General features: G+C 36.3%; 8 protein-coding genes across 8 annotated transcripts; 4 read left to right on the top strand and 4 right to left on the bottom strand. All coding sequences in view use genetic code 12, as the record gives it.

The window, feature by feature from the left end:
• Window positions 1-2,832: 2,832 nt before the first annotated feature.
• SPAPADRAFT_62944 (uncharacterized protein) lies at window positions 2,833-4,129 on the top strand (the record flags this gene model as incomplete). Its single annotated transcript, XM_007377019.1, has 1 exon — window positions 2,833-4,129. One exon carries the CDS (start codon window positions 2,840-2,842, stop codon window positions 4,019-4,021), a length of 1,182 nt encoding a protein of 393 aa, XP_007377081.1.
• Window positions 4,130-4,295: 166 nt separating this feature from the next.
• Window positions 4,296-6,447, top strand: TIF5 (translation initiation factor eIF5; the record flags this gene model as incomplete). The annotated part of the gene is made up of 1 exon (XM_007377017.1): window positions 4,296-6,447. A coding segment is annotated over one exon (1,000 nt), but the record flags the coding sequence as incomplete, so codon positions are not given.
• Window positions 5,575-6,414, bottom strand: SPAPADRAFT_52228 (cleavage polyadenylation factor subunit; the record flags this gene model as incomplete). Its single annotated transcript, XM_007377018.1, has 1 exon — window positions 5,575-6,414. One exon carries the CDS (start codon window positions 6,412-6,414, stop codon window positions 5,575-5,577), a length of 840 nt encoding a protein of 279 aa, XP_007377080.1.
• A 646-nt stretch (window positions 6,448-7,093) lies between the features above and the next one.
• On the bottom strand, window positions 7,094-7,771 carry SPAPADRAFT_52227 (uncharacterized protein; the record flags this gene model as incomplete). The annotated part of the gene is made up of 1 exon (XM_007377016.1): window positions 7,094-7,771. The coding sequence occupies one exon, from the start codon at window positions 7,769-7,771 to the stop codon at window positions 7,094-7,096; it is 678 nt and encodes a 225-aa protein (XP_007377078.1).
• A 783-nt stretch (window positions 7,772-8,554) lies between these two features.
• Window positions 8,555-13,153, bottom strand: INT1 (Int1p; the record flags this gene model as incomplete). The annotated part of the gene is made up of 1 exon (XM_007377015.1): window positions 8,555-13,153. One exon carries the CDS (start codon window positions 13,151-13,153, stop codon window positions 8,555-8,557), a length of 4,599 nt encoding a protein of 1,532 aa, XP_007377077.1.
• A 1,843-nt stretch (window positions 13,154-14,996) lies between these two features.
• On the top strand, window positions 14,997-16,244 carry ECM331 (Ecm331p; the record flags this gene model as incomplete). Its single annotated transcript, XM_007377014.1, has 1 exon — window positions 14,997-16,244. One exon carries the CDS (start codon window positions 14,997-14,999, stop codon window positions 16,242-16,244), a length of 1,248 nt encoding a protein of 415 aa, XP_007377076.1.
• A 77-nt stretch (window positions 16,245-16,321) lies between these two features.
• SPR28 (Spr28p) lies at window positions 16,322-20,329 on the bottom strand (the record flags this gene model as incomplete). The annotated part of the gene is made up of 4 exons (XM_007377012.1): window positions 16,322-19,706; window positions 19,759-19,981; window positions 20,043-20,244; window positions 20,300-20,329. The coding sequence occupies 4 exons, from the start codon at window positions 20,327-20,329 to the stop codon at window positions 19,250-19,252; spliced, it is 912 nt and encodes a 303-aa protein (XP_007377074.1).
• UAP1 (UDP-N-acetylglucosamine diphosphorylase) lies at window positions 17,472-19,242 on the top strand (the record flags this gene model as incomplete). The annotated part of the gene is made up of 1 exon (XM_007377013.1): window positions 17,472-19,242. The coding sequence occupies one exon, from the start codon at window positions 17,702-17,704 to the stop codon at window positions 19,160-19,162; it is 1,461 nt and encodes a 486-aa protein (XP_007377075.1).
• Window positions 20,330-20,407: the final 78 nt, after the last annotated feature.

The raw sequence follows: 20,407 nt of genomic DNA, 5'->3' as shown, positions 1-20,407 counted from the left end.
TACTACTGTGAAGCACCGACGTGGTTCCAGAAACATTCGCCGCGCGTAAATTAATAACCGGCGGAACAAAAGACAAATACAACACAATGAAAAAAAAAAACTCCCTGTCAAAACAACCGGGGTAAACTATAATCGGTAATAAAACAGACAAGTGCACAAACGGGTCAAGAAAATACTCAATTTTGTATATCAAGATCGATCAAAACCAAGAGATCGCTCTTGCTCTATATTTAGAAGTAGTTACTCATTCCAAAAACTCTAGCCAAGATAAACATCAACACTGCGGAAAAATAGTCATCAGTAATTAAATAACATCGGGAAAAAGTTCTTGCTCCGGAAATATAAAAAAGGGGAATGTCACGTGGGACTCATACGTTATTTTCGAGTAAATTCGAAGGCGGTTTTCTATTTTATTTTCTTTTTGTTTAGTGTTATTTTTTTTTCTTTTTTCTGTCTCACGTAAGTTCCAGGCAAACCATCAACAGCACGCACGCACAGTGACCCACTGCAATTGTTGGCCGGATCAAAGTGAGCGCTTTTTTTTTATTAACTCTCTCTCTGTAACTTTAAGTTGTATTCGCAACATTTTGACAACACAGTCAGTACGAGCCACTAAATCTATTGTTCACATTCATTAGTAACACCGCCCAGAACATCTTCCCCCTATTCCGAAAGGTTCCCCTTAACTATAGACAAATAACACTCACTGCAGCCAACAAGCTTTTGAAAAATCCTGGAGAATAAGCTCATATTTTTCCCGCCCCTATTTTTTTGTTGTTTTACTCATACATTTTTTGGTTGCCGAATTTAAAAGTGATCTGTTTTTAATTATCCACTTATACACTTCTTATTAGTACATATGGACAATTTCAGCAATTCGCCTTCGTCGTCGTTGCCATTGTCTTCAAAACACTCGTCATTAGCGGGAGCCACGGTATACCCTCCTCCTACTTCTGCCACGTCTACTACATCAAATAGTTCGGCTGCATCAACCACAGGACCTGCTGCCACTACTACTAGAACCAGAAGCAGAGCAGGTACTTTACCTTCGTCGTTCTTGAGTGCCCCTACCATTTCCAACAAGTCATTATCTAATTCGCCTTTGAATATAACTCATGACAACTTGGCCATACCTACACTAGATAACATGTCGTTGGGAGGATTACTCTCCACCTCACCTAACCACCCTGCTCCTTCATCAGTTAATTCAAGTAGGGTAAGATCAGGCTCATTATTCTCAACTCATTCAATTTGGAATGATGATAACTTTTCCCATCCACTTGAAAACAATGGAAGTTCCAACAGTAATAATACCAATGGGAGTCATTTCCTAAGCCCCTTGTTGCCCACCGCAAATGGCACGTCTAATATGCCATCAGGAGATATCTCAACCAGAAACAGATCATATACCACTACAGCCGCTATCCCTAGCGTTTCATTTAATGCATTCGGTGATTCGATTCATTTGCCAACCATTCCCCAACAACCGCAGACACAAGTCCCACAACAGGCACAGCAACAACCCCAACTTAATAGAGCATCTAACTCTCCATTTATTACAATGAATGGGAAATCCAACGATATGAATTCGTTGTTGGACAGTTTGATGTTGAATATGAACCAATCAAATCTTCCTAGACATAGGTCACAGACTTACTCTGGTTCCACCCCAACGTTCACCGAAGCTAACTTGTACCAACAAGTACCACAACAGCAGCAGCAACAACAACAACAAGCTAATCAGAGCTTCAACTCGCAATCGGCAATGTTGCAACAACAATTCCCATCAATTTCTGAAAGTCGCGACCAACAACAACCTGTTTTGCTTGATGATATCGATTTTGCTCATTTGATTGTGACTACCAACTTTGAAAATTCCAACTTGGCACCTACTAAGTACCTTTTGATTGACAATTTACCTTTATTCATTGATTCGTTTAAATTATACAATATTTTGAATAATTCACTAGGAACTCAAAAGTCATTTGGTGGCATCCGCAGTATCAAAGTGAGTACCACTACAACATCCAAGATTTCCCTTGTAGAATGTACTAATGTTGATATCGCCATGGCCCTCAAGGCAAGTTTTAATCATTTGGAAATCGTCCCTGGAGTTATTTTATACGTTGCGTTTGCAAAACTTGAATCGGACCAACCTCAACAAAAGCCACAACCAGTTATTAACAATGTACCTGCTACTGTTCCACCTACTAGTTCCTCGGTTGCAGTTTCTGCTGCTGCTGCTGCTGCTGCTGCCACTGCTCCTGCGCCACGCAGTATTTCTCCAAGCGCTAGTCCAAGTAAGTCGGACAAAGCACCACCTACGGACATCGTTGCTATTCAAAAGAACATTCTTGATACCATTGGCAAATTAGGGTCTCATGTTGATATCAATAAGATCAAGTCATTAATCAACAAATGTATTGCTTACCCTAGTGACAATTATCAAGATAATTTCGGACCATTGCCTGATCCAATCCCAATTAGACAATTTGATTCACCTAAATTACGCGAATTAAGAAAAGTATTGGAGAACACCGAGGCATTGGGACATCATTCCAGTGGAACTAACACCCCTGTGGATGGTGATACCACAACTATGAATCAGTTAGAATTGGAGGAGTTGTGTCTTGCTATGTTGGATGAATTGCCTGAGTTGTGTTATGACTATTTAGGAAACACCATTGTTCAGAAATTGTTCACTTTAGTTGATTCTCCCTTGATTAAACTTATGATGGTTAAAGAGATTGCCCCATACTTGACCCAATTAAGTATTCACAAGAATGGGACTTGGGCCATTCAAAAAATTATTAACTTATGCCACGAAGATAAACAACAAATGTACCTTATTGGTGCCAGTTTAAAACCATATGCAATAAAGTTGTTTAATGATCAATTTGGTAATTATGTCATCCAAGGATGTATTAAATTTGGATCTCCATTTAATGATTTTGTGTTTGAAGCTATGTTGGATAGTTTTATTGAGATCAGTTTTGGGAGATTTGGAGCTAGATGTATTAGAACTATTTTGGAAAGTGCCAACGAATCAAGTTGTGTGACTAACGAACAAGTGTTGTTGGTTGCTGGTTTGATTGTGGAATATGCCAATGAATTGGTGGTTAATGCTAATGGTAGTTTATTAATCACATGGTTCTTGGATACGTTTAATGATACTGATTATAAGATTCAATTGCTTTCTGGCAAATTTTTACCTCATTTACGATCATTATGTGTTCATAAATTAGCCAATTTAACAATTTTAAAGATCTTGAATAACAGAGCTGAGAATCAAGTGCGTGAAGTTATCCTCAATGCTATTTTTGAAGAGTCTAATTTAGAATATATCCTTCTGGAAAGCTTGTCTAGTTCTGCACCAAACACGGAATATTCTGCTGGTCCAATGTTTATTTACAAGATCATAAGTAATCCAATCCTTGCCGAATATGCTAACAATCATATTGGTACAATTCGAAGACTCTTGCACGATTTACCAATTGTCAACCTTCAAAATTATAAGAAATTAATGGATGAAGTTGGTGTATCCAAGACCAACAGAATTACTAGCAATGGCAAGCCTAAGAGAAGAACTGGACGCACCGGGAAACAATATGATCAAATGTATGTCCCTATGTTACAACAACAACAAGGTTCTCATCATCATCAACAACAGCAACATTATCCACAGCAACAACAACAGCATCAACATCAACATCAGCAACAGCCACCACAACAGCAACAACAATACTATCCACCATACCAACAATTCTACCCCCAACAATATGTTAATGTTCCTCCATATTTAAAACAACAACAAATGTATAACTCCCAACAGGCAACCCAGGCACAAGTTCAAGCTCAAGCACAGGCACAAGCACAAGCACAGGCACAAGCGCAGGCTGCACAACAAGCTCAAGATATGGCCGTGATGCAACAATTGGAACAATTATCATTGAGTTCGGCGGCATTGGGGTACAATTCCAACCCAGGGACTCCTACCATGCTGAGAAACCAATACATTTAGAAAAGATATGTACATATCACCGTCATGCTTACATGAAATTTTTAAGATATTTTAGTTAGTTTGTTTTTTATGATTTAGTCAAATAATGTGTAATAGATAATTTTATTTAAGATCACAATGGTTGTAGGATTATTGGTGATACAATATAGTAGCTGATTTATGTGTAGGGAAACTTGTCAGATCTCAAGTCACGTGACTCTGAAAATTTTTTTGCCATTCCCATTCAACCTTTGAAAAAGATATCACCAATAAATTTGTATCATCTCAAGTGTTAGATCATCAGCCAACCATGTCATTCATCAATATCTGTCGTGACAATACGGATCCGTTCTACCGTTATAAGATGCCTGTTCTTGAGGCTAAGACGGAAGGTAGAGGTAACGGTATCAAGACTGCCATTCTCAATCTTGCTGAAGTTGCCCGTGCATTGAACAGACCACCTACTTATATTCTTAAATTCTTTGGGTATGAATTGGGTGCTCAAACCAACAAAGTTAGTGCTGGTGACAGCAGATTCTTAGTCAATGGTGCCCATGACGTTAACGAATTACAAGATACTCTTGATGGATTTATTAACAAGTTTGTTCTTTGTGGATCTTGTAAGAATCCAGAAACAGAAATTGTTCTCAAGGGTAAAGACACTTTAGAACGTGATTGTAAGGCCTGTGGTAAGATCACCATGATTGATCCTAAACATAAGTTGTACTCATATATCGTTAAGAACCCTCCTGAAAAGAAAGGTAAGAAGTCTGCTACTGCTACTGCTAATGTTGTTGGTGGTGGTAAATCCATTTCCGATATTGCTGCTGGACAAACTACCCAATCCCAAGAAGACGTCAGCGGTACTCAAGATGATGACGATGACTTGTTAGCCAAGAAGATTAATGCCGAAGCTGCCCAATTGCAAGCTGTTGAAGTCAAGGATGATGATTGGGCTGTGGATATGTCCGAAGAAGCTATTGCTGCCAGAGCCAGGGAATTAGAAGGTTTAACCTTAGCTGAAAACAAGTTCAATGAATTTGGTGAATGGTTATTGAAGGAAGCTCCAACCTCCAAGGATGATTTACCATCTGATGTTGAAATTTATAAAAAGATTGTCGAATTAGATATTGGAAGCAGTCACGAAACTGCCCAAGTCTTGGCTCAAGTTTTATTCGATGAAGATATAATAGAACAAATAGAACCTCATTTGGGTTTATTGTCGAAATTAATTGGTAACGAACAAGATTTCGAAAAGGCTTTCTTGGGTGGATTGGAAAGATTCATTGGTTTAGAAAAACCAATTTTGATTCCTCAAGTTCCAAAGATTTTACATGCATTTTACGATAAGGATCTCTTGAGTGAAGAAGTGTTGATTTCTTGGGGTAGCAAGGTCTCTAAGAAGTACGTTCCAAAGGATGTTTCTAAAAAGGTTAGAAAAGCTGCTAAGCCATTCATTAAATGGTTACAAGAAGCTGAAGAAGAAAGTGACGAAGAATAAATTTAGTTACATATTTAGTTTAGTATTGTATAAATACACGTTTTTTATATTTCAATTAGCTATATAAACACCTTCACCTTGGTGGAGGAGGAGGTGGTGGTGGCGGCATATTAAATTGGAAATTAGGCATATTCGGCATAGGTGGCATACCTGCTGGGGGCATAGGCATACCTGCTGGGGGCATAGGCATACCAGGCGGCATTTGCATACCTGGAGGCATTTGCATTCCCGGGGGCATCATTCCCATAGGTGGCATTCCCGGAGGTAACATACCCATTGGTGGCATACCAGGTGGAGGTGGAGGAACACCAGGACCAGCACCACCAGAGCCCTTCATAATATCAGCCATGACCTTTTGAGGGTTGAATTCTCCTCTCGTACTATCTTGCTTGTGACAATATGCTGTCCATGTAAATTCGTCAAACCCGTAATTGAAATAATCGGATATATCCACCCCTGGAGCTCGCCATGGTTTCTCCTTTAGTGTCTCCAAGTCTATTGACGTGATTGGCTTTCCTTCGTAATCGGCCACTGCATTGACGTCAATCTTGGACTCTGATTGATCTTTGGAAACAATTATTGTAGTGGCTGAATCCTTCTCGGCATCAGTATCAACTACTTCTGATATCACGTCGTTGCCGGGAACAAGACTCAGTACTTTAGGAGCAGTCTCCCCTATTATAATATCTATATCATCTTCTGAATCTTCCTCTTCTTCGTCATCGTCCTCTTCGTCATCGTCTTCTTCGTCAGCTTCCTTCTGTTCGGCAATTGGCAGTGCTTGTTTGGGCTCGGTCTCTTCTTGGTCCAATTCAGTATCCGCAGCTAGTTTCTGCTTCTTTGATATATGTCCATCTGTTTCTTCATCTGAGCCATAGAGAAAGGCATCATCGTCGTCGTCTGAATTAGCCATGATAGTGTAGCACCAATAGTATGTTTGCGAATAACTAAGCTTGATTGTATTATTAAACTGGCAACAAAATTTCCGCAGGGCAAAAATAGGTCGTGTATTGTCGAAGTTTTTTTTTTTTTACTTTGGAATATAATTGTTGCAAAATTATCAGAGAAGTGTTACATTACAGATATAGACCTTTGCTGATATTTGGCCAAAATTTAGCGTTGATCCATTTAACTAATCAACTAATTGATAGATTATATATTTGTGCCAATATCATCATATCTCAATATCTGATGATCCAGATACACCCTTATGCTACTATTTTTATGCAAGAGTGAGCTACATCTTTATAGGTATATCCACGAAGAGATTTGTATCTACCTATAGTTGCGAATTCCAATGGAAATGGAATGCCCAGGAGAATATCTTAAATTCTTTTGTAAGTATTTACCGGATAGATATTGTTTATTACCTATATTTGGAAACATTAAAGGACTTACAACGATATAAAGTAGCAATATTATGGTTTTTGTTAAAGGTAATTTTTTTTATTGCAAGTGTTGAAACACTGGTTAACTAAATAACATAAGAGTTGGGTTATTTTAATAGTCAACTGCATCATTTGCTATATGATAAATACAGGACGGATAGTGGTAGTTGAACCAACTTATTTACTCCCAATTAAGCTATTTAACTAACCAAGTCTCTTTATATTGACAACTTCTTTTCCATATCTTTCTATAAAGCAGTAGTTGTTTCCAATAATCAAATGTTTCAACTTTGGGTATCTACTGGAGTTTTCTTTCATGTATCTAATCAAATCAACATCCACCTTCCAATGAACCTCGAAGACACATTCAAATGCATCCTTGAAATAAAGTAATGGATGATATCCCCCTGTTCGAATAGCCACTATTGAAGCCTCCTGGTTCCTTAAATGTTTTTCCAATTCATGATATATAGAATCCAAATCGTGAGAGGTTTGTTTAAATGCAAACATTTCAAGTGTATTTGGCTTGAACTCACCCATTATATTCGCAAATGCAAGAATTTCTGGTGATAGATATAGATTCTTGACATTTACCAACCTAGAAAAAAACCCTTTAAGATCCCTCTCCAGAGTATCTGGTAGTTTACAGTACTTTGTTTCAAATTGAAACGTGTCTAAGCTCTCTAAGTTAAAACATTCCTCCAACCGTTGCAAACCATTAATATCATACTCACCAATTCGAATAGCCAACTCATTGATTCTCAAATCTCTAACCCCATAGTTCTCAAGTTCGGTTATTACTCTAGAGATCTTTTTACCAGAGATCTCAACACATTTTAATGCTTTCAATTTAGAAATATTACTTATGGAACCAGGGGCCATCCATTCTGCATTAAATTATAACTTCGTTACTGTGAAATTGTCTCTGTGTAACTCAAAAGGTACGGCAATGCAAATACAATTAATCCTTCTACTAAGAAGCAGTCGATTAACTATCCGGTTAAAGTTCCCATCTTTCAGTCTGAAGGAAGTTTCATTACTGTTGGAAAAGAACCTTTCTCTGATGATTTTGGTTTCAGGTTTAAATAATGATACCTTTCTAGTCGGTGAGTTAGCAGGCGGCACACTTGAATCTTCATATATATAAAGATCTTTAACTAAATTCAAATGGGGTGAATTACACAATTTATTGAAATTAGTTCTGGTGTTGATAATTGAACGGCTTAGATAGAATGGTAGGTGAATATTATCAATGACCAATATCCGGACTTTACAAAAACGAACATGCACTGAACGATAGAGCTTAGTTGTTGCCAAATTTGAAATTCTTTTGTTCAACAATCGCAACCTGGTAATTTGAATCTGATTTAGATGATCAAATACAAGATTGATAAGTTCATCTGGTAATGATAACATCCTATGGTATGAAGTGCTCTTTGTTCGTGCAGGGAACATTTGATTCACAGTTGTACCACTAGTGTTAGATGCAAATTAATGCAAAGAATTTGATATGCCTCGTTTGTTCCTTGGCACGTTACTTCATTCTAGCCAGTTTTTAATCGATACTGAGAAATCACTCCTTCAGATTACAGTAACAAAATCTAAACCAATAACTTTTTTTTATTATTACTATACAAAATACATTTTAAAATAAAGTAAACACACTTAAATAAGCATTGAACCGTTACCGTTCATGGGGATCTGCTTGGGTTTGACCAAGTCAGCAGCTTGCATCATAATATTAACCCATGGTTGACGACGGAATCTGTTTCTATAAACAATCTGTTCCAAAATTCTCACCCAATCTCTCTTTTGTTCTTTATTAGGAGCTCCAAAATCAATAATTTCACCGTCAGCAAATCTTATCTTGAATGCATGTTCAAGAAGCAACACGTCACTAAAGTTTCTGTAGTTGGAAGATGATGAACCTGGATTTATATTTTCCTTGTCCACGTATATAACATCAACAATTTTGGATAAGTTAATTTTGGCTCTTGTCTTGTGATTATATTCACTGTGAGCAATCAACGACGCTCCTCGTAACTTAAAGAATCTTCGTTTCCATACAGGACAGTCTCCACCTTCTTGATGTAAGTAACCTTCATAATAAGTATCTAATTCACGACACAATTCGTTGACACTTTCATATGCTGATCTAATACTAGTTGGTAAAATTTCATGAGCATCTGAACGAGGAACAAACAACATCTTAACTTCAAGTTGGGCAATCTTATAGGCTGGACGACGACTGTTATCTTCAGAGGTCTCCCATTCGTTAAAACAGTTGAGATCAAAGTTAAGAGCTTGACCAGTTACCTTATCTTCAAATTGTGCTAAATCAATGTAACATCTGGCGAATGATCCATCATTAGCAAATTTATTTCCCCAACTATTTGCTGCTTGTTTAGGAACAAATTTGGTAGTGGTTATAATATCCTTCTGTCCTAATAATCTGCTAAGTCTATTCTTTGGTTTGACTGTCTTTCGTTCAGTAACTTCAACTAATGTATCTTTTGGTTTATCATAGGTTGCTTTCATTGTTAAAATAAACTCTAAGGAATCACCCACTGTTAATTCAAACTCTTTACCAATTGGAACCTTGCGTGAATTTAAATCGTAATCAGGAGTTCTGATACAATGAACACCATTATCCAATGTTATTGAAAACTTGGCATTTTTATGAACACTCAAATCAGGCAATTCGATATTCTTAATTCCAATTACCCGGAAGAACAACTTGCCACGTTCCATGAATTCCTCGTCTGGTAATTCATCATCAACAATCTCAGGAGAAGGTAACTCTCGGGAGCCCAATGTATGAACAGAAGTCATTCTTGATTTATATGGAGCTTTTGGTTCAATACTTGCTGCTGCCTCCTTTTCAATTTCTCTAGAAACTCGGTCTCTCAATTTACTATTGACAATTTCATCACCAGTAAATTCTGGCATATGAGTCTTCAAATGATCAACTTCAATTCCAGTTACCATTCCATCTCTCTTGACTAATTTTATAGGAGATCCTCCAATCTTAATAGGGGTCTTCTTTGGCTTTGGTTCTGGAGTTTCATCTCTCTTTGGACGGAATGGATTATATGAACTTTGTGGTGGAGCTTGAGGAGAAACATCGATATCAAATTCACTAGATATTGGTGAGGCCAAATCTTGTTGTGGAGTATGTTCCAACGATAATCTTGGGAAATCAATGTTGGGCAGAATTGCCAGTATTGGTTGAGGCAAAACATGAATCTCTTGTTCATTATCTTTAAATAACTTATCGTCAGCCAATAGAGCTTGTGGAGATTTCTTCAACTCGTCAGCTAAATAAGGCAATACACTAGTAGACAGTTCCAGATTTGTTCCAATCCTCCCACTAGATTCCTGAGTGGAGTTATGGTCATGATATGAAGCTTGTTGCAGGACATCCTCAACGTGTAAATCGGGTTCATCGACAACTGAATTCTTCTTTAATCTACCTGGACCTGCTAATTTCACTCTGGCATAATCATCTTGAGTTATTATTTTCTTGGCATTCAATATCCTCTTCACGTCATCTTTATCCATACTTGGTAATGTCTTCATACCATCAGCTCTGATGGTTGGCTTTTTGGGCGTAACATCTTCAAAAAGTTCATTATATTGATAATGAGGAGCTAATGCAGAAGTAGATCTCTTGATTTCAAATGTCGGCACTCTAAACCTTGATTTGGCCAGGATTTGAGGTGTAGAACGGACCAGTGGTGGTGGCTGTGGAGGATAACCATGAGGTGGGATCAGGTCTCGATTTCTTAACTTCACAGAAGCAGCTAATATTTTCGCAGTTGAAATTGAATTATCAGGTTGAGGAGGCTCAATGACATGAGGGTCATTGTCCATATTTGCAAGTACATCCCTGGTACTTAAGCTTTGATTACTTTTCTTTCTAGCCATAATGGCTGAAGCTTGGAGCTTAAGATCGTCAAACCCAGAATCTTCCGATATTTCAGGTAAGAAACCAGACACATGTAAATCTTCGAAATCAGGGTTAACTATTTTTCTTGACATAACATGAACTTCTTTAAATTTTTTGGTTTGTAAAGAACTTGGAATTTTGCAATGGTTACTACTGCTAAATTCTGGCATCGCCATCTTGTAATCAGAAGCATTCAGGGTGGTCTTGGATAATTTCAAACTACCATGTTTCTTTTCCTTTTCATGCTTGCGCCAAATAGATATAAAATCAATACTAGGAGATTTTCTTTCCACATCATGTTCTGCTGACAATAAATCTTCATAGCTCTTTGACATTGAATCCATATTCTTTGTTATTTCCTCAAAGGAAGAATAGTTTGTTGGTTCCACAACAGGTAATGTAATTTCTTCAGGAGGAGCAACATTGGATGAGTTAGCCAAAACATTCTCAGATGAAGTGTCGGCCTGATCTGTCTTTTCAGCTGACGCATTAGTTACATCAACGGCTTCATCAAATCTCGGAGGTGCTAATGTATGAGGGGCTAATATATCGGAAGCATCTTGGAACGATTCTGATGATGAATTACCAGCTTCGTCCTTGTCAATTTTCAAAACATCTGAATGTGTTGTATCATCCATCTGGGTGGCATCGTTATCTTCTCTGTCTCCATCATTGCTATCCTCTAGTTTCCAATCACTATCCATATGGAATTTTATTGACATCTTTGTCGAATTTTCTGAAGTAATAGAGTCCTGGGTCTGTTCACCATCATCAATATTTGGCTTCTGTTCACGTAACTGATCAACTTCTTCTTGGGGAGTAAGATCTGTGTGCATAGAAACGTGAACACTAGGAATCTCAGATTTAACTGGAACTTCACCATTCTCTTTCTTTACAATTTCTTCGTGAACATTTACTTCTTCACTTGGTTCAGCTTTGATAGAATGATCTGATTCAATTTCTGGTTCAAACTCCAGTTTAACTTCTTTTTCATCGTGAGCTTGTTCCTTCTCATCAACAATGGTTTCTTCACTGTTTGCTTCATTAGACAAATGGTCCAAATCGTACGATTTAGAAGTACTATTCAATAAATTCAAAATAGATTGTTCAGTATGGTTATAAGATTTATCAAATGAATCATTAAACTCTTCATGTATACCAAAAGAAGGAGATCTAACAATTAGTTCTTTGGTATTGTCTGGAATCAATGATTCGACTAGATCATCCGACAATCCTTTTATTCCATCATTCAATTGAATACCACTGTTTCGTTTACCTCGTTCTTTTTTCATCTGTAATTTACGATTGTCGTCTCTCAATGAAGTCAATGAAGATTGTGAAGATCCTGAATGTAATTGAACATCAGGAGATTTTAAGGAATCCATAGGATTTTCAATTACTTTTTGAGGAGTTTGGATTGAAAAGGATAAATCTTGAATATTATCATTAGTCTTGGAATGTGCTGCTTGGTCCAATTCATGTAAATGAGTATCCATTTCTTGATAAGGTTTTCCTGTGTTTGATTCTGTGGAAAGATACAAGTCCAATTTCTCATTTAATGATAAATTGCTGAAGTTTCCATGTTTCAACTTCAAACCAGTCAATTCTGAATGCTCAGGAATTGGTTCATCTTCATCATCATTTGCATTGGCATTGCTGTTTACAAGATCATTGAAAGTGGAAGAAGTGTGTGGTGGGGGTGGGGGTGGGGGAGTATTTGTAAGATCATTTTCCTCCGAGGTGTTTGAATGTTGTAATTCACTCCATTCAGAGTTTACTGGTTCAGTCTCAATTTGATCGTTCAGGGTATCGTGTTCACTATGGGAAGTTTCTGTGCTTACTTCTGTGTATTGATGAATTTCAGGAGTGTCGTTTGTAAAAGCAACTGCCTTCTTCGGAGAAGACAAATCTTGATTGCTAGAGTTCTTTTTCATAATAGATTTACTTGAAGGAGTGATTGGTTCTTGATATTGCAGTTTTTCGTGCTGTGTTTTCTCATCTAATAAGTTCGTTGTTGATGTCATGGGAGTTTGGAATGAAAATTCGTCCAATTCGGGTTTCCCTATAGTCTTTTGTACTTCACTTGAATCGTCCAAACTGAAATTACGATCAAAGGAAGTGTTTGGTACTTTATTATTGTTTGCTTGTTCATCGGCGTCGTCACTGGCACAAGTGTCTGATCCAGAGGCTGGGGATTCTTTTGGTTCTATTATTGGTTTACTGATTGATCTTGGGAAATTAAGCGGTTTTGTAGGAGAATTAAATATCGAAGACGCGTCATGACTGTCTACCAATTGAGCAGGATCTAAATTCATTTCTTTCAATAACATGTCAACAGAGTCTACATTAGATTGAAATGTTAGTAATTTCGCTTTAGTACTTGGTTGAAGATTGAAAAAATACGTACCATTCTCATGCTTAAACAAGTCTTGGTTACTTGGGGAAGGAGATACATTATCCACCAAACTTTGATTTTCTTCTGGGAGTCCCAATGTGGCCATAATTGGTGTTGCTGTTTTCTATTCGCCCTGATGTTCAGTAATGTATGTTTATGCCTGTTTGTGAATTGATAATGTTGTCTATGCAAACTAATATATATCTAGGTTGTCAAAGTAATCAATGAATATCTCTGTATGAAACCAACTGATACTTTTTCAATTACAAATTGAGGATTGTTTAAAAGTTGTCAATTAACGCGAGTATGACTTATACTAGTTACTCAAGTAAAAAAAAATAAAAAGAAGGTCACTTGTTTCTTGGAATTGGAGTTTTCGAAGGGCGGCAGCTAAAAAAGAGAATGACTTTGATTTGTTTTGGTTTTGGGCAGTGGTTTGTTTACACTTTACTCAAAGCGATCAGAGAAAAAAAAATTTTTTTACGATTGCTGCAAATGAAATTTGCCCCAATTTGGCAAACAAAATACATACAGCAGAAAACTTAGACACTGTTGTTACAGTTACGCGAATTACTTGAGTAAACGACGATTACATGGGTATTACGATTCTACTAGTAATGTCTAACTTACTAAGTTACTAATTGGGACATTCTGCATGATATACACTCATATGAATGAAAAGGCCACGACGCGCAAGAAAAATGGAATAATTGTAAGGGCAACATATGCCAAAAAGAAAAAGAATTTGTCTAAAAACGTCAAATCTAATTGTACCTCAAGATTTCTTGTGTTTTAGAAGTTTTTGGAAATGGGATTATCATAAGCATCTGATTGTGCTTACTGTATGGGAACCGATCAAGGTGGAGTAAATTTGTAAATAAATCGTGTCACGTTTGAGAAAATAGAACACACTAATTTTAAGTTTAGTAAGTGGCTGGCAGAACAATCAACCATCGTATCTATTGCAGTGGAATTACAAACCAATGTTGACGTGATTATTTTTTATTTTTACTTTTGCCAATACTATGGGGGTTGTTTTGAGCCAAGAAGTTTCCCAACAAAGCCGAATTAAACTATAAAATGTGTTTGTTGTTTCCTGTTTGTAAGTTCGTATATATGCAGCTGGGCAAGCATTACAGCGATCGCTCATGCTCAAGAAAACAGTTTAAGCGCATACATTTTTGTCTTTGCCAAGAGTGTTTCGTTTATTTTTTTTGGTACGGCCCCGCGTAATTTTTTTGTTTTTATTTTTTTTTTGCAGTGTGGTAGTCAGCACTACGTGAGGAGAACACTATATAGAAAGTTTATTCGCAGCCCCGCATATCGGAACAGCCATACTTCTTCGGTTAACCAAGTTCTCCTATTTCCATTCTCTCAAGAGGTGTCTGCAAATCGGCTACCCCCCCCCCCCCCCCATATAGCATACTTCTATCAGATACTCGTAAATAGATTGAAATGTTATCGATTACTGTAAAATATCAATATTTACTTTTTAATTTTTGTCTTATGTCTCAATCCGAATTTAGAAATTATAAGGTTATTTTATGCGAATTGGATTTACCAAGAAATTTTTTTATTTTGATTCATACGTACGGTTAAGTATGCTTTTTCAATATCCAAACCTTAATCATACGATAAAATATGTGCACTGTATAAATATATACTACTAGAATCACATAAAAAGTGTAAAGTTTTAAAAAAAATTTTAACTTCTTTTTCATAGCCTGTTTAAAACTCCGTAGAATATCTAGATAGTATTCAGGATGCAATTGAAACCATTTCTCCTTTTGTTAGCATACGCAATAGTTGATGTTTTCGCAGCTGACGATACTAAAACCACAACAACAAGTAAATCTGACCCATGTTCGTTTAGTACTACAATAATTGAACCTACTGGAATTCAAGAATTAAACACATGTGCTACTTTAAAGGGTGAAATAACCATTAGTGGCAATGCCATAGGTCCAATTGATTTGCCAAGTGTTCGAGAATTAGCCGGTCTGTTGACGATTGTTAATTCCCCTTCGGTTGTGTCAGTCTCGCTTAATCTGTTACAAAACATTACTGGAAAGTTCCAAATTAAGAATGCTACCCAATTGAATTCGATTGACGTGATTTCATTGGAAAGAGTCAAGGATTTGCAGTTCATTTCCTTACCTTCATTATCCAACTTTAATTTTAATCCTTCGATTAAGGCTGTAGAAAAGATTGTGTTATCCGATACGGCTCTTTATGATTTAAGCGGATTGACCCATTTTACTGAAATCAACTATATGAATCTTAACAATAACAAAAACATTACTGAGATTGAATTCCCTAACTTGAAGACTGTCACTGACAATTTGATTCTTTCATTCAATCATGATGATGCTAAAGTGAAAATGGACAAGTTAATTTGGGCTGCAAATTTGACTATTCAAGATGTTGCAAAGTTTTCGGCTGTCAATTTAACTGCTGTCAATGGTACTTTGGGATTCAGTTATAACGCAATTGAAGAATTGAAATTGGATAAGTTGGAATCTGTGGGTGAATCATTGCAAATTTTTGCCAATGATGATTTAGATAACCTTTCTTTAAAGAAGTTGTCCGAAATTGGTGGCGAATTCAAAATGTTTAACAACACTGAATTGGACAATATGACTAGTTCATTTCCTGAACTTAAGAGAGTCAGAGGTGCTCTTTCAATTACTGGAGATTTTAAAGATTTACAAATGCCCAAGTTAGATCGAGTGCAAGGTGATTTTAAGATGACTTCTAAAAACGAAGATTTCAGTTGTAAGCATTTTGATGATTTAAAAGATAGGGGAAGAATTGAAGGCCATAATTACGAATGTACTCCTGGAAAGAAGGAAAAGTTGGGTAAGCAAGGCGACGATGACGACGATGACGACGATGATAGAGACAGTGGCTCTAAAAAGACAAGCAGTAAGAAGAATGGTGGTAACAATGTGTTAGTTCCAATGAATTTCTTAACCAGTGTGTTTGCATTCCTTATTGCAAATTTTGTTTAAGATTGAAATTATGAGTTTAATTCTATAATAGCTTGTTTGTTTTAAAAATATCTTACGTTTTTTGATATTTTTTTTGGTAAAGTTTCGTAAATAAAAAACAAGAACCTATCAATTTACTACGAGTCTTCTCTATTGTTTTAAAAAATAGTAAACTAAATTTAATTAGATTATTGCAAGACTTATTCTTGTAAGTCGTCATTAATTCAACACATCATTGATAAACAGCTGCAAAAACTCAAACTCACACAACAAAGGATAAATCCAAAAAAGGCTCGTGTAAAACAAAAGCTGTTCCTGGAAATTAAAAAAAAAAAATAATCACGTCCCGTTTCGGCTAAATTGTAGGTGTAATTCTCAAACCAAGATTTTTCTAAATATAGAAATACCATGCTGTGCGCCTATTATCACCATAATGAAATATGCAGTAACTTGAAACTGCATTCAGATCAATGTGTCTTGTATTATTGGATGATTTAGCCACTAAAAAAATCCCACTAAATCACAATTATGAAATGGTAAGTGTAGGACAAAATATTTTTTTGTAACTTTTGTGTTGTTATGATTTTCCAGAAGGGGCAATTCTGAAACAAGAGACCGGTAAGAATCAATAAGAGGTCTATTAATCGAAGGAGGCTGAATCTATATTAAATTATCACACAAGAAAATTATGTAACTTGACACATTGCTTAAGTAATGTTCTAGTTTGTAGAAATGTGACCTTGTCCTGCGTCCTGGTCCCTCTTTCGTTTCCGCGGTTCCAAGAGATTAAGAATTTCTTAACCGCAGTTCCGCGATCCCCCAGACTACCATCAGGTGAATTAAGCAAAAATAAAACTACACAGACGCAAAATCGAATGTGTACTTTACGTCAGTGAAGTTTGCTCTCGCTCTATCCGGAAGCTAAACACGGGTTAACACCGAGACAAACAAATATCTCCTCCCCCTCCTAAAAAAAAAGGAGATACGTGATTTAATGAAAATGGAAACTAAAAAGCAACTTTGTGGTAAATCGTGCAATTTGTTACGCCTAATTCTCGTTTCAAACTGGTTGTAGCTAATGGTACAAATTCAAAATTCATACGGTTAAAAATAGAAGCAGGCACTGGGGCCCAGGCCAAAAAAAGAAAAAAAAATTTTTGGCACTAAATCAACACACAGCAAAACATGGCAGTTTCTTTTTTTTTTTAGAATTTCTGTCTTTGTTTCCAACACATTTTTATTTGCAACTAACCGGAAATAACTCAACGAATCTAAACTTAGTCTGAGAGTATATATAATATCGGGGAATTCCTAAATCATATTGTGGTTTTTGTTTTTTTTTAATATATCCCCATTAAGTTTATATTTTTTTGCCGTTTCATATCAAAGAAAACTTTAACTGTATCGTTAGATCAATTCACCAAATACGCGTACACAAACCAACCATATCTATATAGACAACACTCGAATAAGTTATAATGACTGTACCATCTCAAAACCATATAATAGAATCATTTAAAACCGCCGGTCAAGACCAGTTGTTTGAATTTTACGATAGCTTGACTATTGACCAGCAACAAGAATATATTAAACAACTTTCCAAGATTGAAAATCCTTCGGAATTGGTCAACACTGTTGAATCAGCTATTAAATTTTCTTCATCAAACTCAAGTTCAAGAAATTTCACTCAATTGCCTCCTCAACAAACTGCATCTGTTTCTGATCTTGAAGCCGAATTGAAGGAAAAATGGTCCGATTTAGGTTATCAAGCTATCGCCAATGGTGAAGTTGGTGTATTGTTGATGTCTGGTGGTCAAGGAACACGTTTGGGATCCTCCAATCCAAAAGGTTGTTTTGATATCAAATTACCTAGTTCCAAATCATTATTTCAAATCCAAGCTGAAAAGATTTTAAAGATTCAACAAGTTACTAAGGAAAAGTTACAGTTATCTCAAACCCCAAAGATTTATTGGTACATCATGACCAGTGACGCTACTAGAAAGTCCATTGAAGCATTTTTCAAGTCCAATAACAATTTTGGATTATTGGTTGATCAAATTGCATTCTTCGATCAAGGTACTTTACCATGTTTCAATTTGGATGGTTCCAAGATTTTATTGGAATCTCCAAACAAGTATTGTGAATCTCCAGATGGAAATGGTGGGTTATACAAGGCCCTTCAAATAAATGGTACTTTAGATGATATAATTGCCAAGGGAATCAAGCACATCCACATGTATTGTGTTGACAACTGTTTGGTTAAAGTTGCTGATCCAATTTTCATTGGATTTGCCATTGACAAAGAGTTTGATTTAGCTACCAAAGTAGTAAGAAAGAGAGATGCCAATGAAAGCGTCGGTTTAATTGTTTTGGATGACGATATCAAGAAACCATGTGTTATTGAATATAGTGAAATTTCTTCAGAATTGGCCAACAAGACTGAACCAAATGATCCAAGCAAATTATTCTTGCGTGCTGCCAATATTGTCAACCATTACTATTCTGTTGATTTCTTAAAGAAGATGGTTCCTCAATGGACTTCTTCTCAAGAATTCTTGCCATTCCATATCGCCAAGAAGAAAATTGCCAGCATTAATCCTGAAACCAAGGAATTTTACAAGCCAACCGAACCAAACGGTATCAAATTGGAACAATTTATCTTTGATGTTTTCCCATCGGTTGAATTGCAAAAGTTTGGATGTATGGAAGTTGAAAGAATTGATGAGTTTTCTCCATTAAAAAATGCCGATGGGGCCAAGAATGATACTCCAACCACTTGTAGACAAGATTATCTTGCCCGTGGTACTAGGTGGGTCAAGGAAAATGGAGGTTTGATTGAAAATGGTGCATTCGTTGAAGTTGATACTTTGACTAGTTATGGCGGTGAAGGTTTGGAATTCGTTAAGGGCAAGCAATACAAAAATGGGGACGTTATCTAAACCTGTTGAGCAATAGAGATAATTTTATATTTATAACCTAATAAAACAGAAATAATAGAGCTAATTCAAACTAGCAAGATAAGAAATTTAACCTTTCAGCAACTCCTCAATTCTGAACTGTTCATATAATTTTTGAACAGTTATATCCTTTAACTCTTGTAAATGGGACCCGAAGAGTATATTTTTAACTAATTTGAAGTCACATAAAGTTTCATCTTCTATATTAATGGTGCCAGCTTTATTGGTTCGGGTTAATTTACCGGTACCAACTGTATTTGACCCAATGATTGCAAAAGGAATCGATTTTTGCAATTTTGAAAGATATTCATATTCTGTCGATTCCAATTCCGGAATTATTTTTGCTTCATCATCACCTTCCAAGAAGTTGAAAATCTTAATTTTGTGTTCCGTGATATCTTTAATGACCACTTCTTTGACCTTGTATAGTTCAGAAAAAGTTAATCCATCCGACTTGGCAATAACAGGTATCAAGTTGACTCTTTCACCAATAGTCTTCATCATACATATGTCAAATGTAGATAATCTAGTATTATGTTAGTATATGATATTGCTATAGCTAATTATGTCATACGTACCCTTTAATAGCTGCATGAATGAAATATAAGGCAACGTGAATTCTAGTATCATCGATATTGGGATTTCTATTAACCTTTAATTCTTCATCAAGTACAGTTCGATATTGCTTTTCAATGAATTCCTTTATCTCATCAGGGGTATTGTTTCTCTTTAAGCTGAACCCACAATTATGGGTAAGAAACACTCTTAATTTGATAGGAATGCAACCTTCTGGAGAATATTCTATTTGTGTTAGTAACTTTAGTTGCAACATCACATGGGGTGGAGGGGTGTAAAAACTTACCAAATAAATCTGTATTAATTGAGAAATCAGATTTAGATCCAGCTTGGCTATTAGATTGCCACTTGTCAAGGTTGTAGCATTCTCGATCGCATAACGAATTGATGAATGTTTTCTTGCCTAAATCATTTTCGCCAGCAATGAGAATATTGAAATTAATACCTCGTTTGGCTTGTTTCCTAAGTCTAATTTGTTCTGGAGTCGTCTGCCGAGTCTGTTAGTATTATATTCCGATGGATTATCACGTTGATTGTACTTACTGTGCTCCCTGCGGTTAATGTTCTTGTCATTGATGGAAATAAAGAAATGGTTTTTGCAACAATGTTACGCCACAAAAAAAAAAAATAGCGCTTTAAATCAAATCAGAA

The sequence above is a fragment of the Spathaspora passalidarum genome (assembly GCF_000223485.1).
Source record: "Spathaspora passalidarum NRRL Y-27907 unplaced genomic scaffold SPAPAscaffold_6, whole genome shotgun sequence".
Lineage (NCBI taxonomy): Eukaryota > Fungi > Ascomycota > Pichiomycetes > Serinales > Debaryomycetaceae > Spathaspora > Spathaspora passalidarum.
This window is presented reverse-complemented; position numbering and strand designations above follow the sequence as displayed.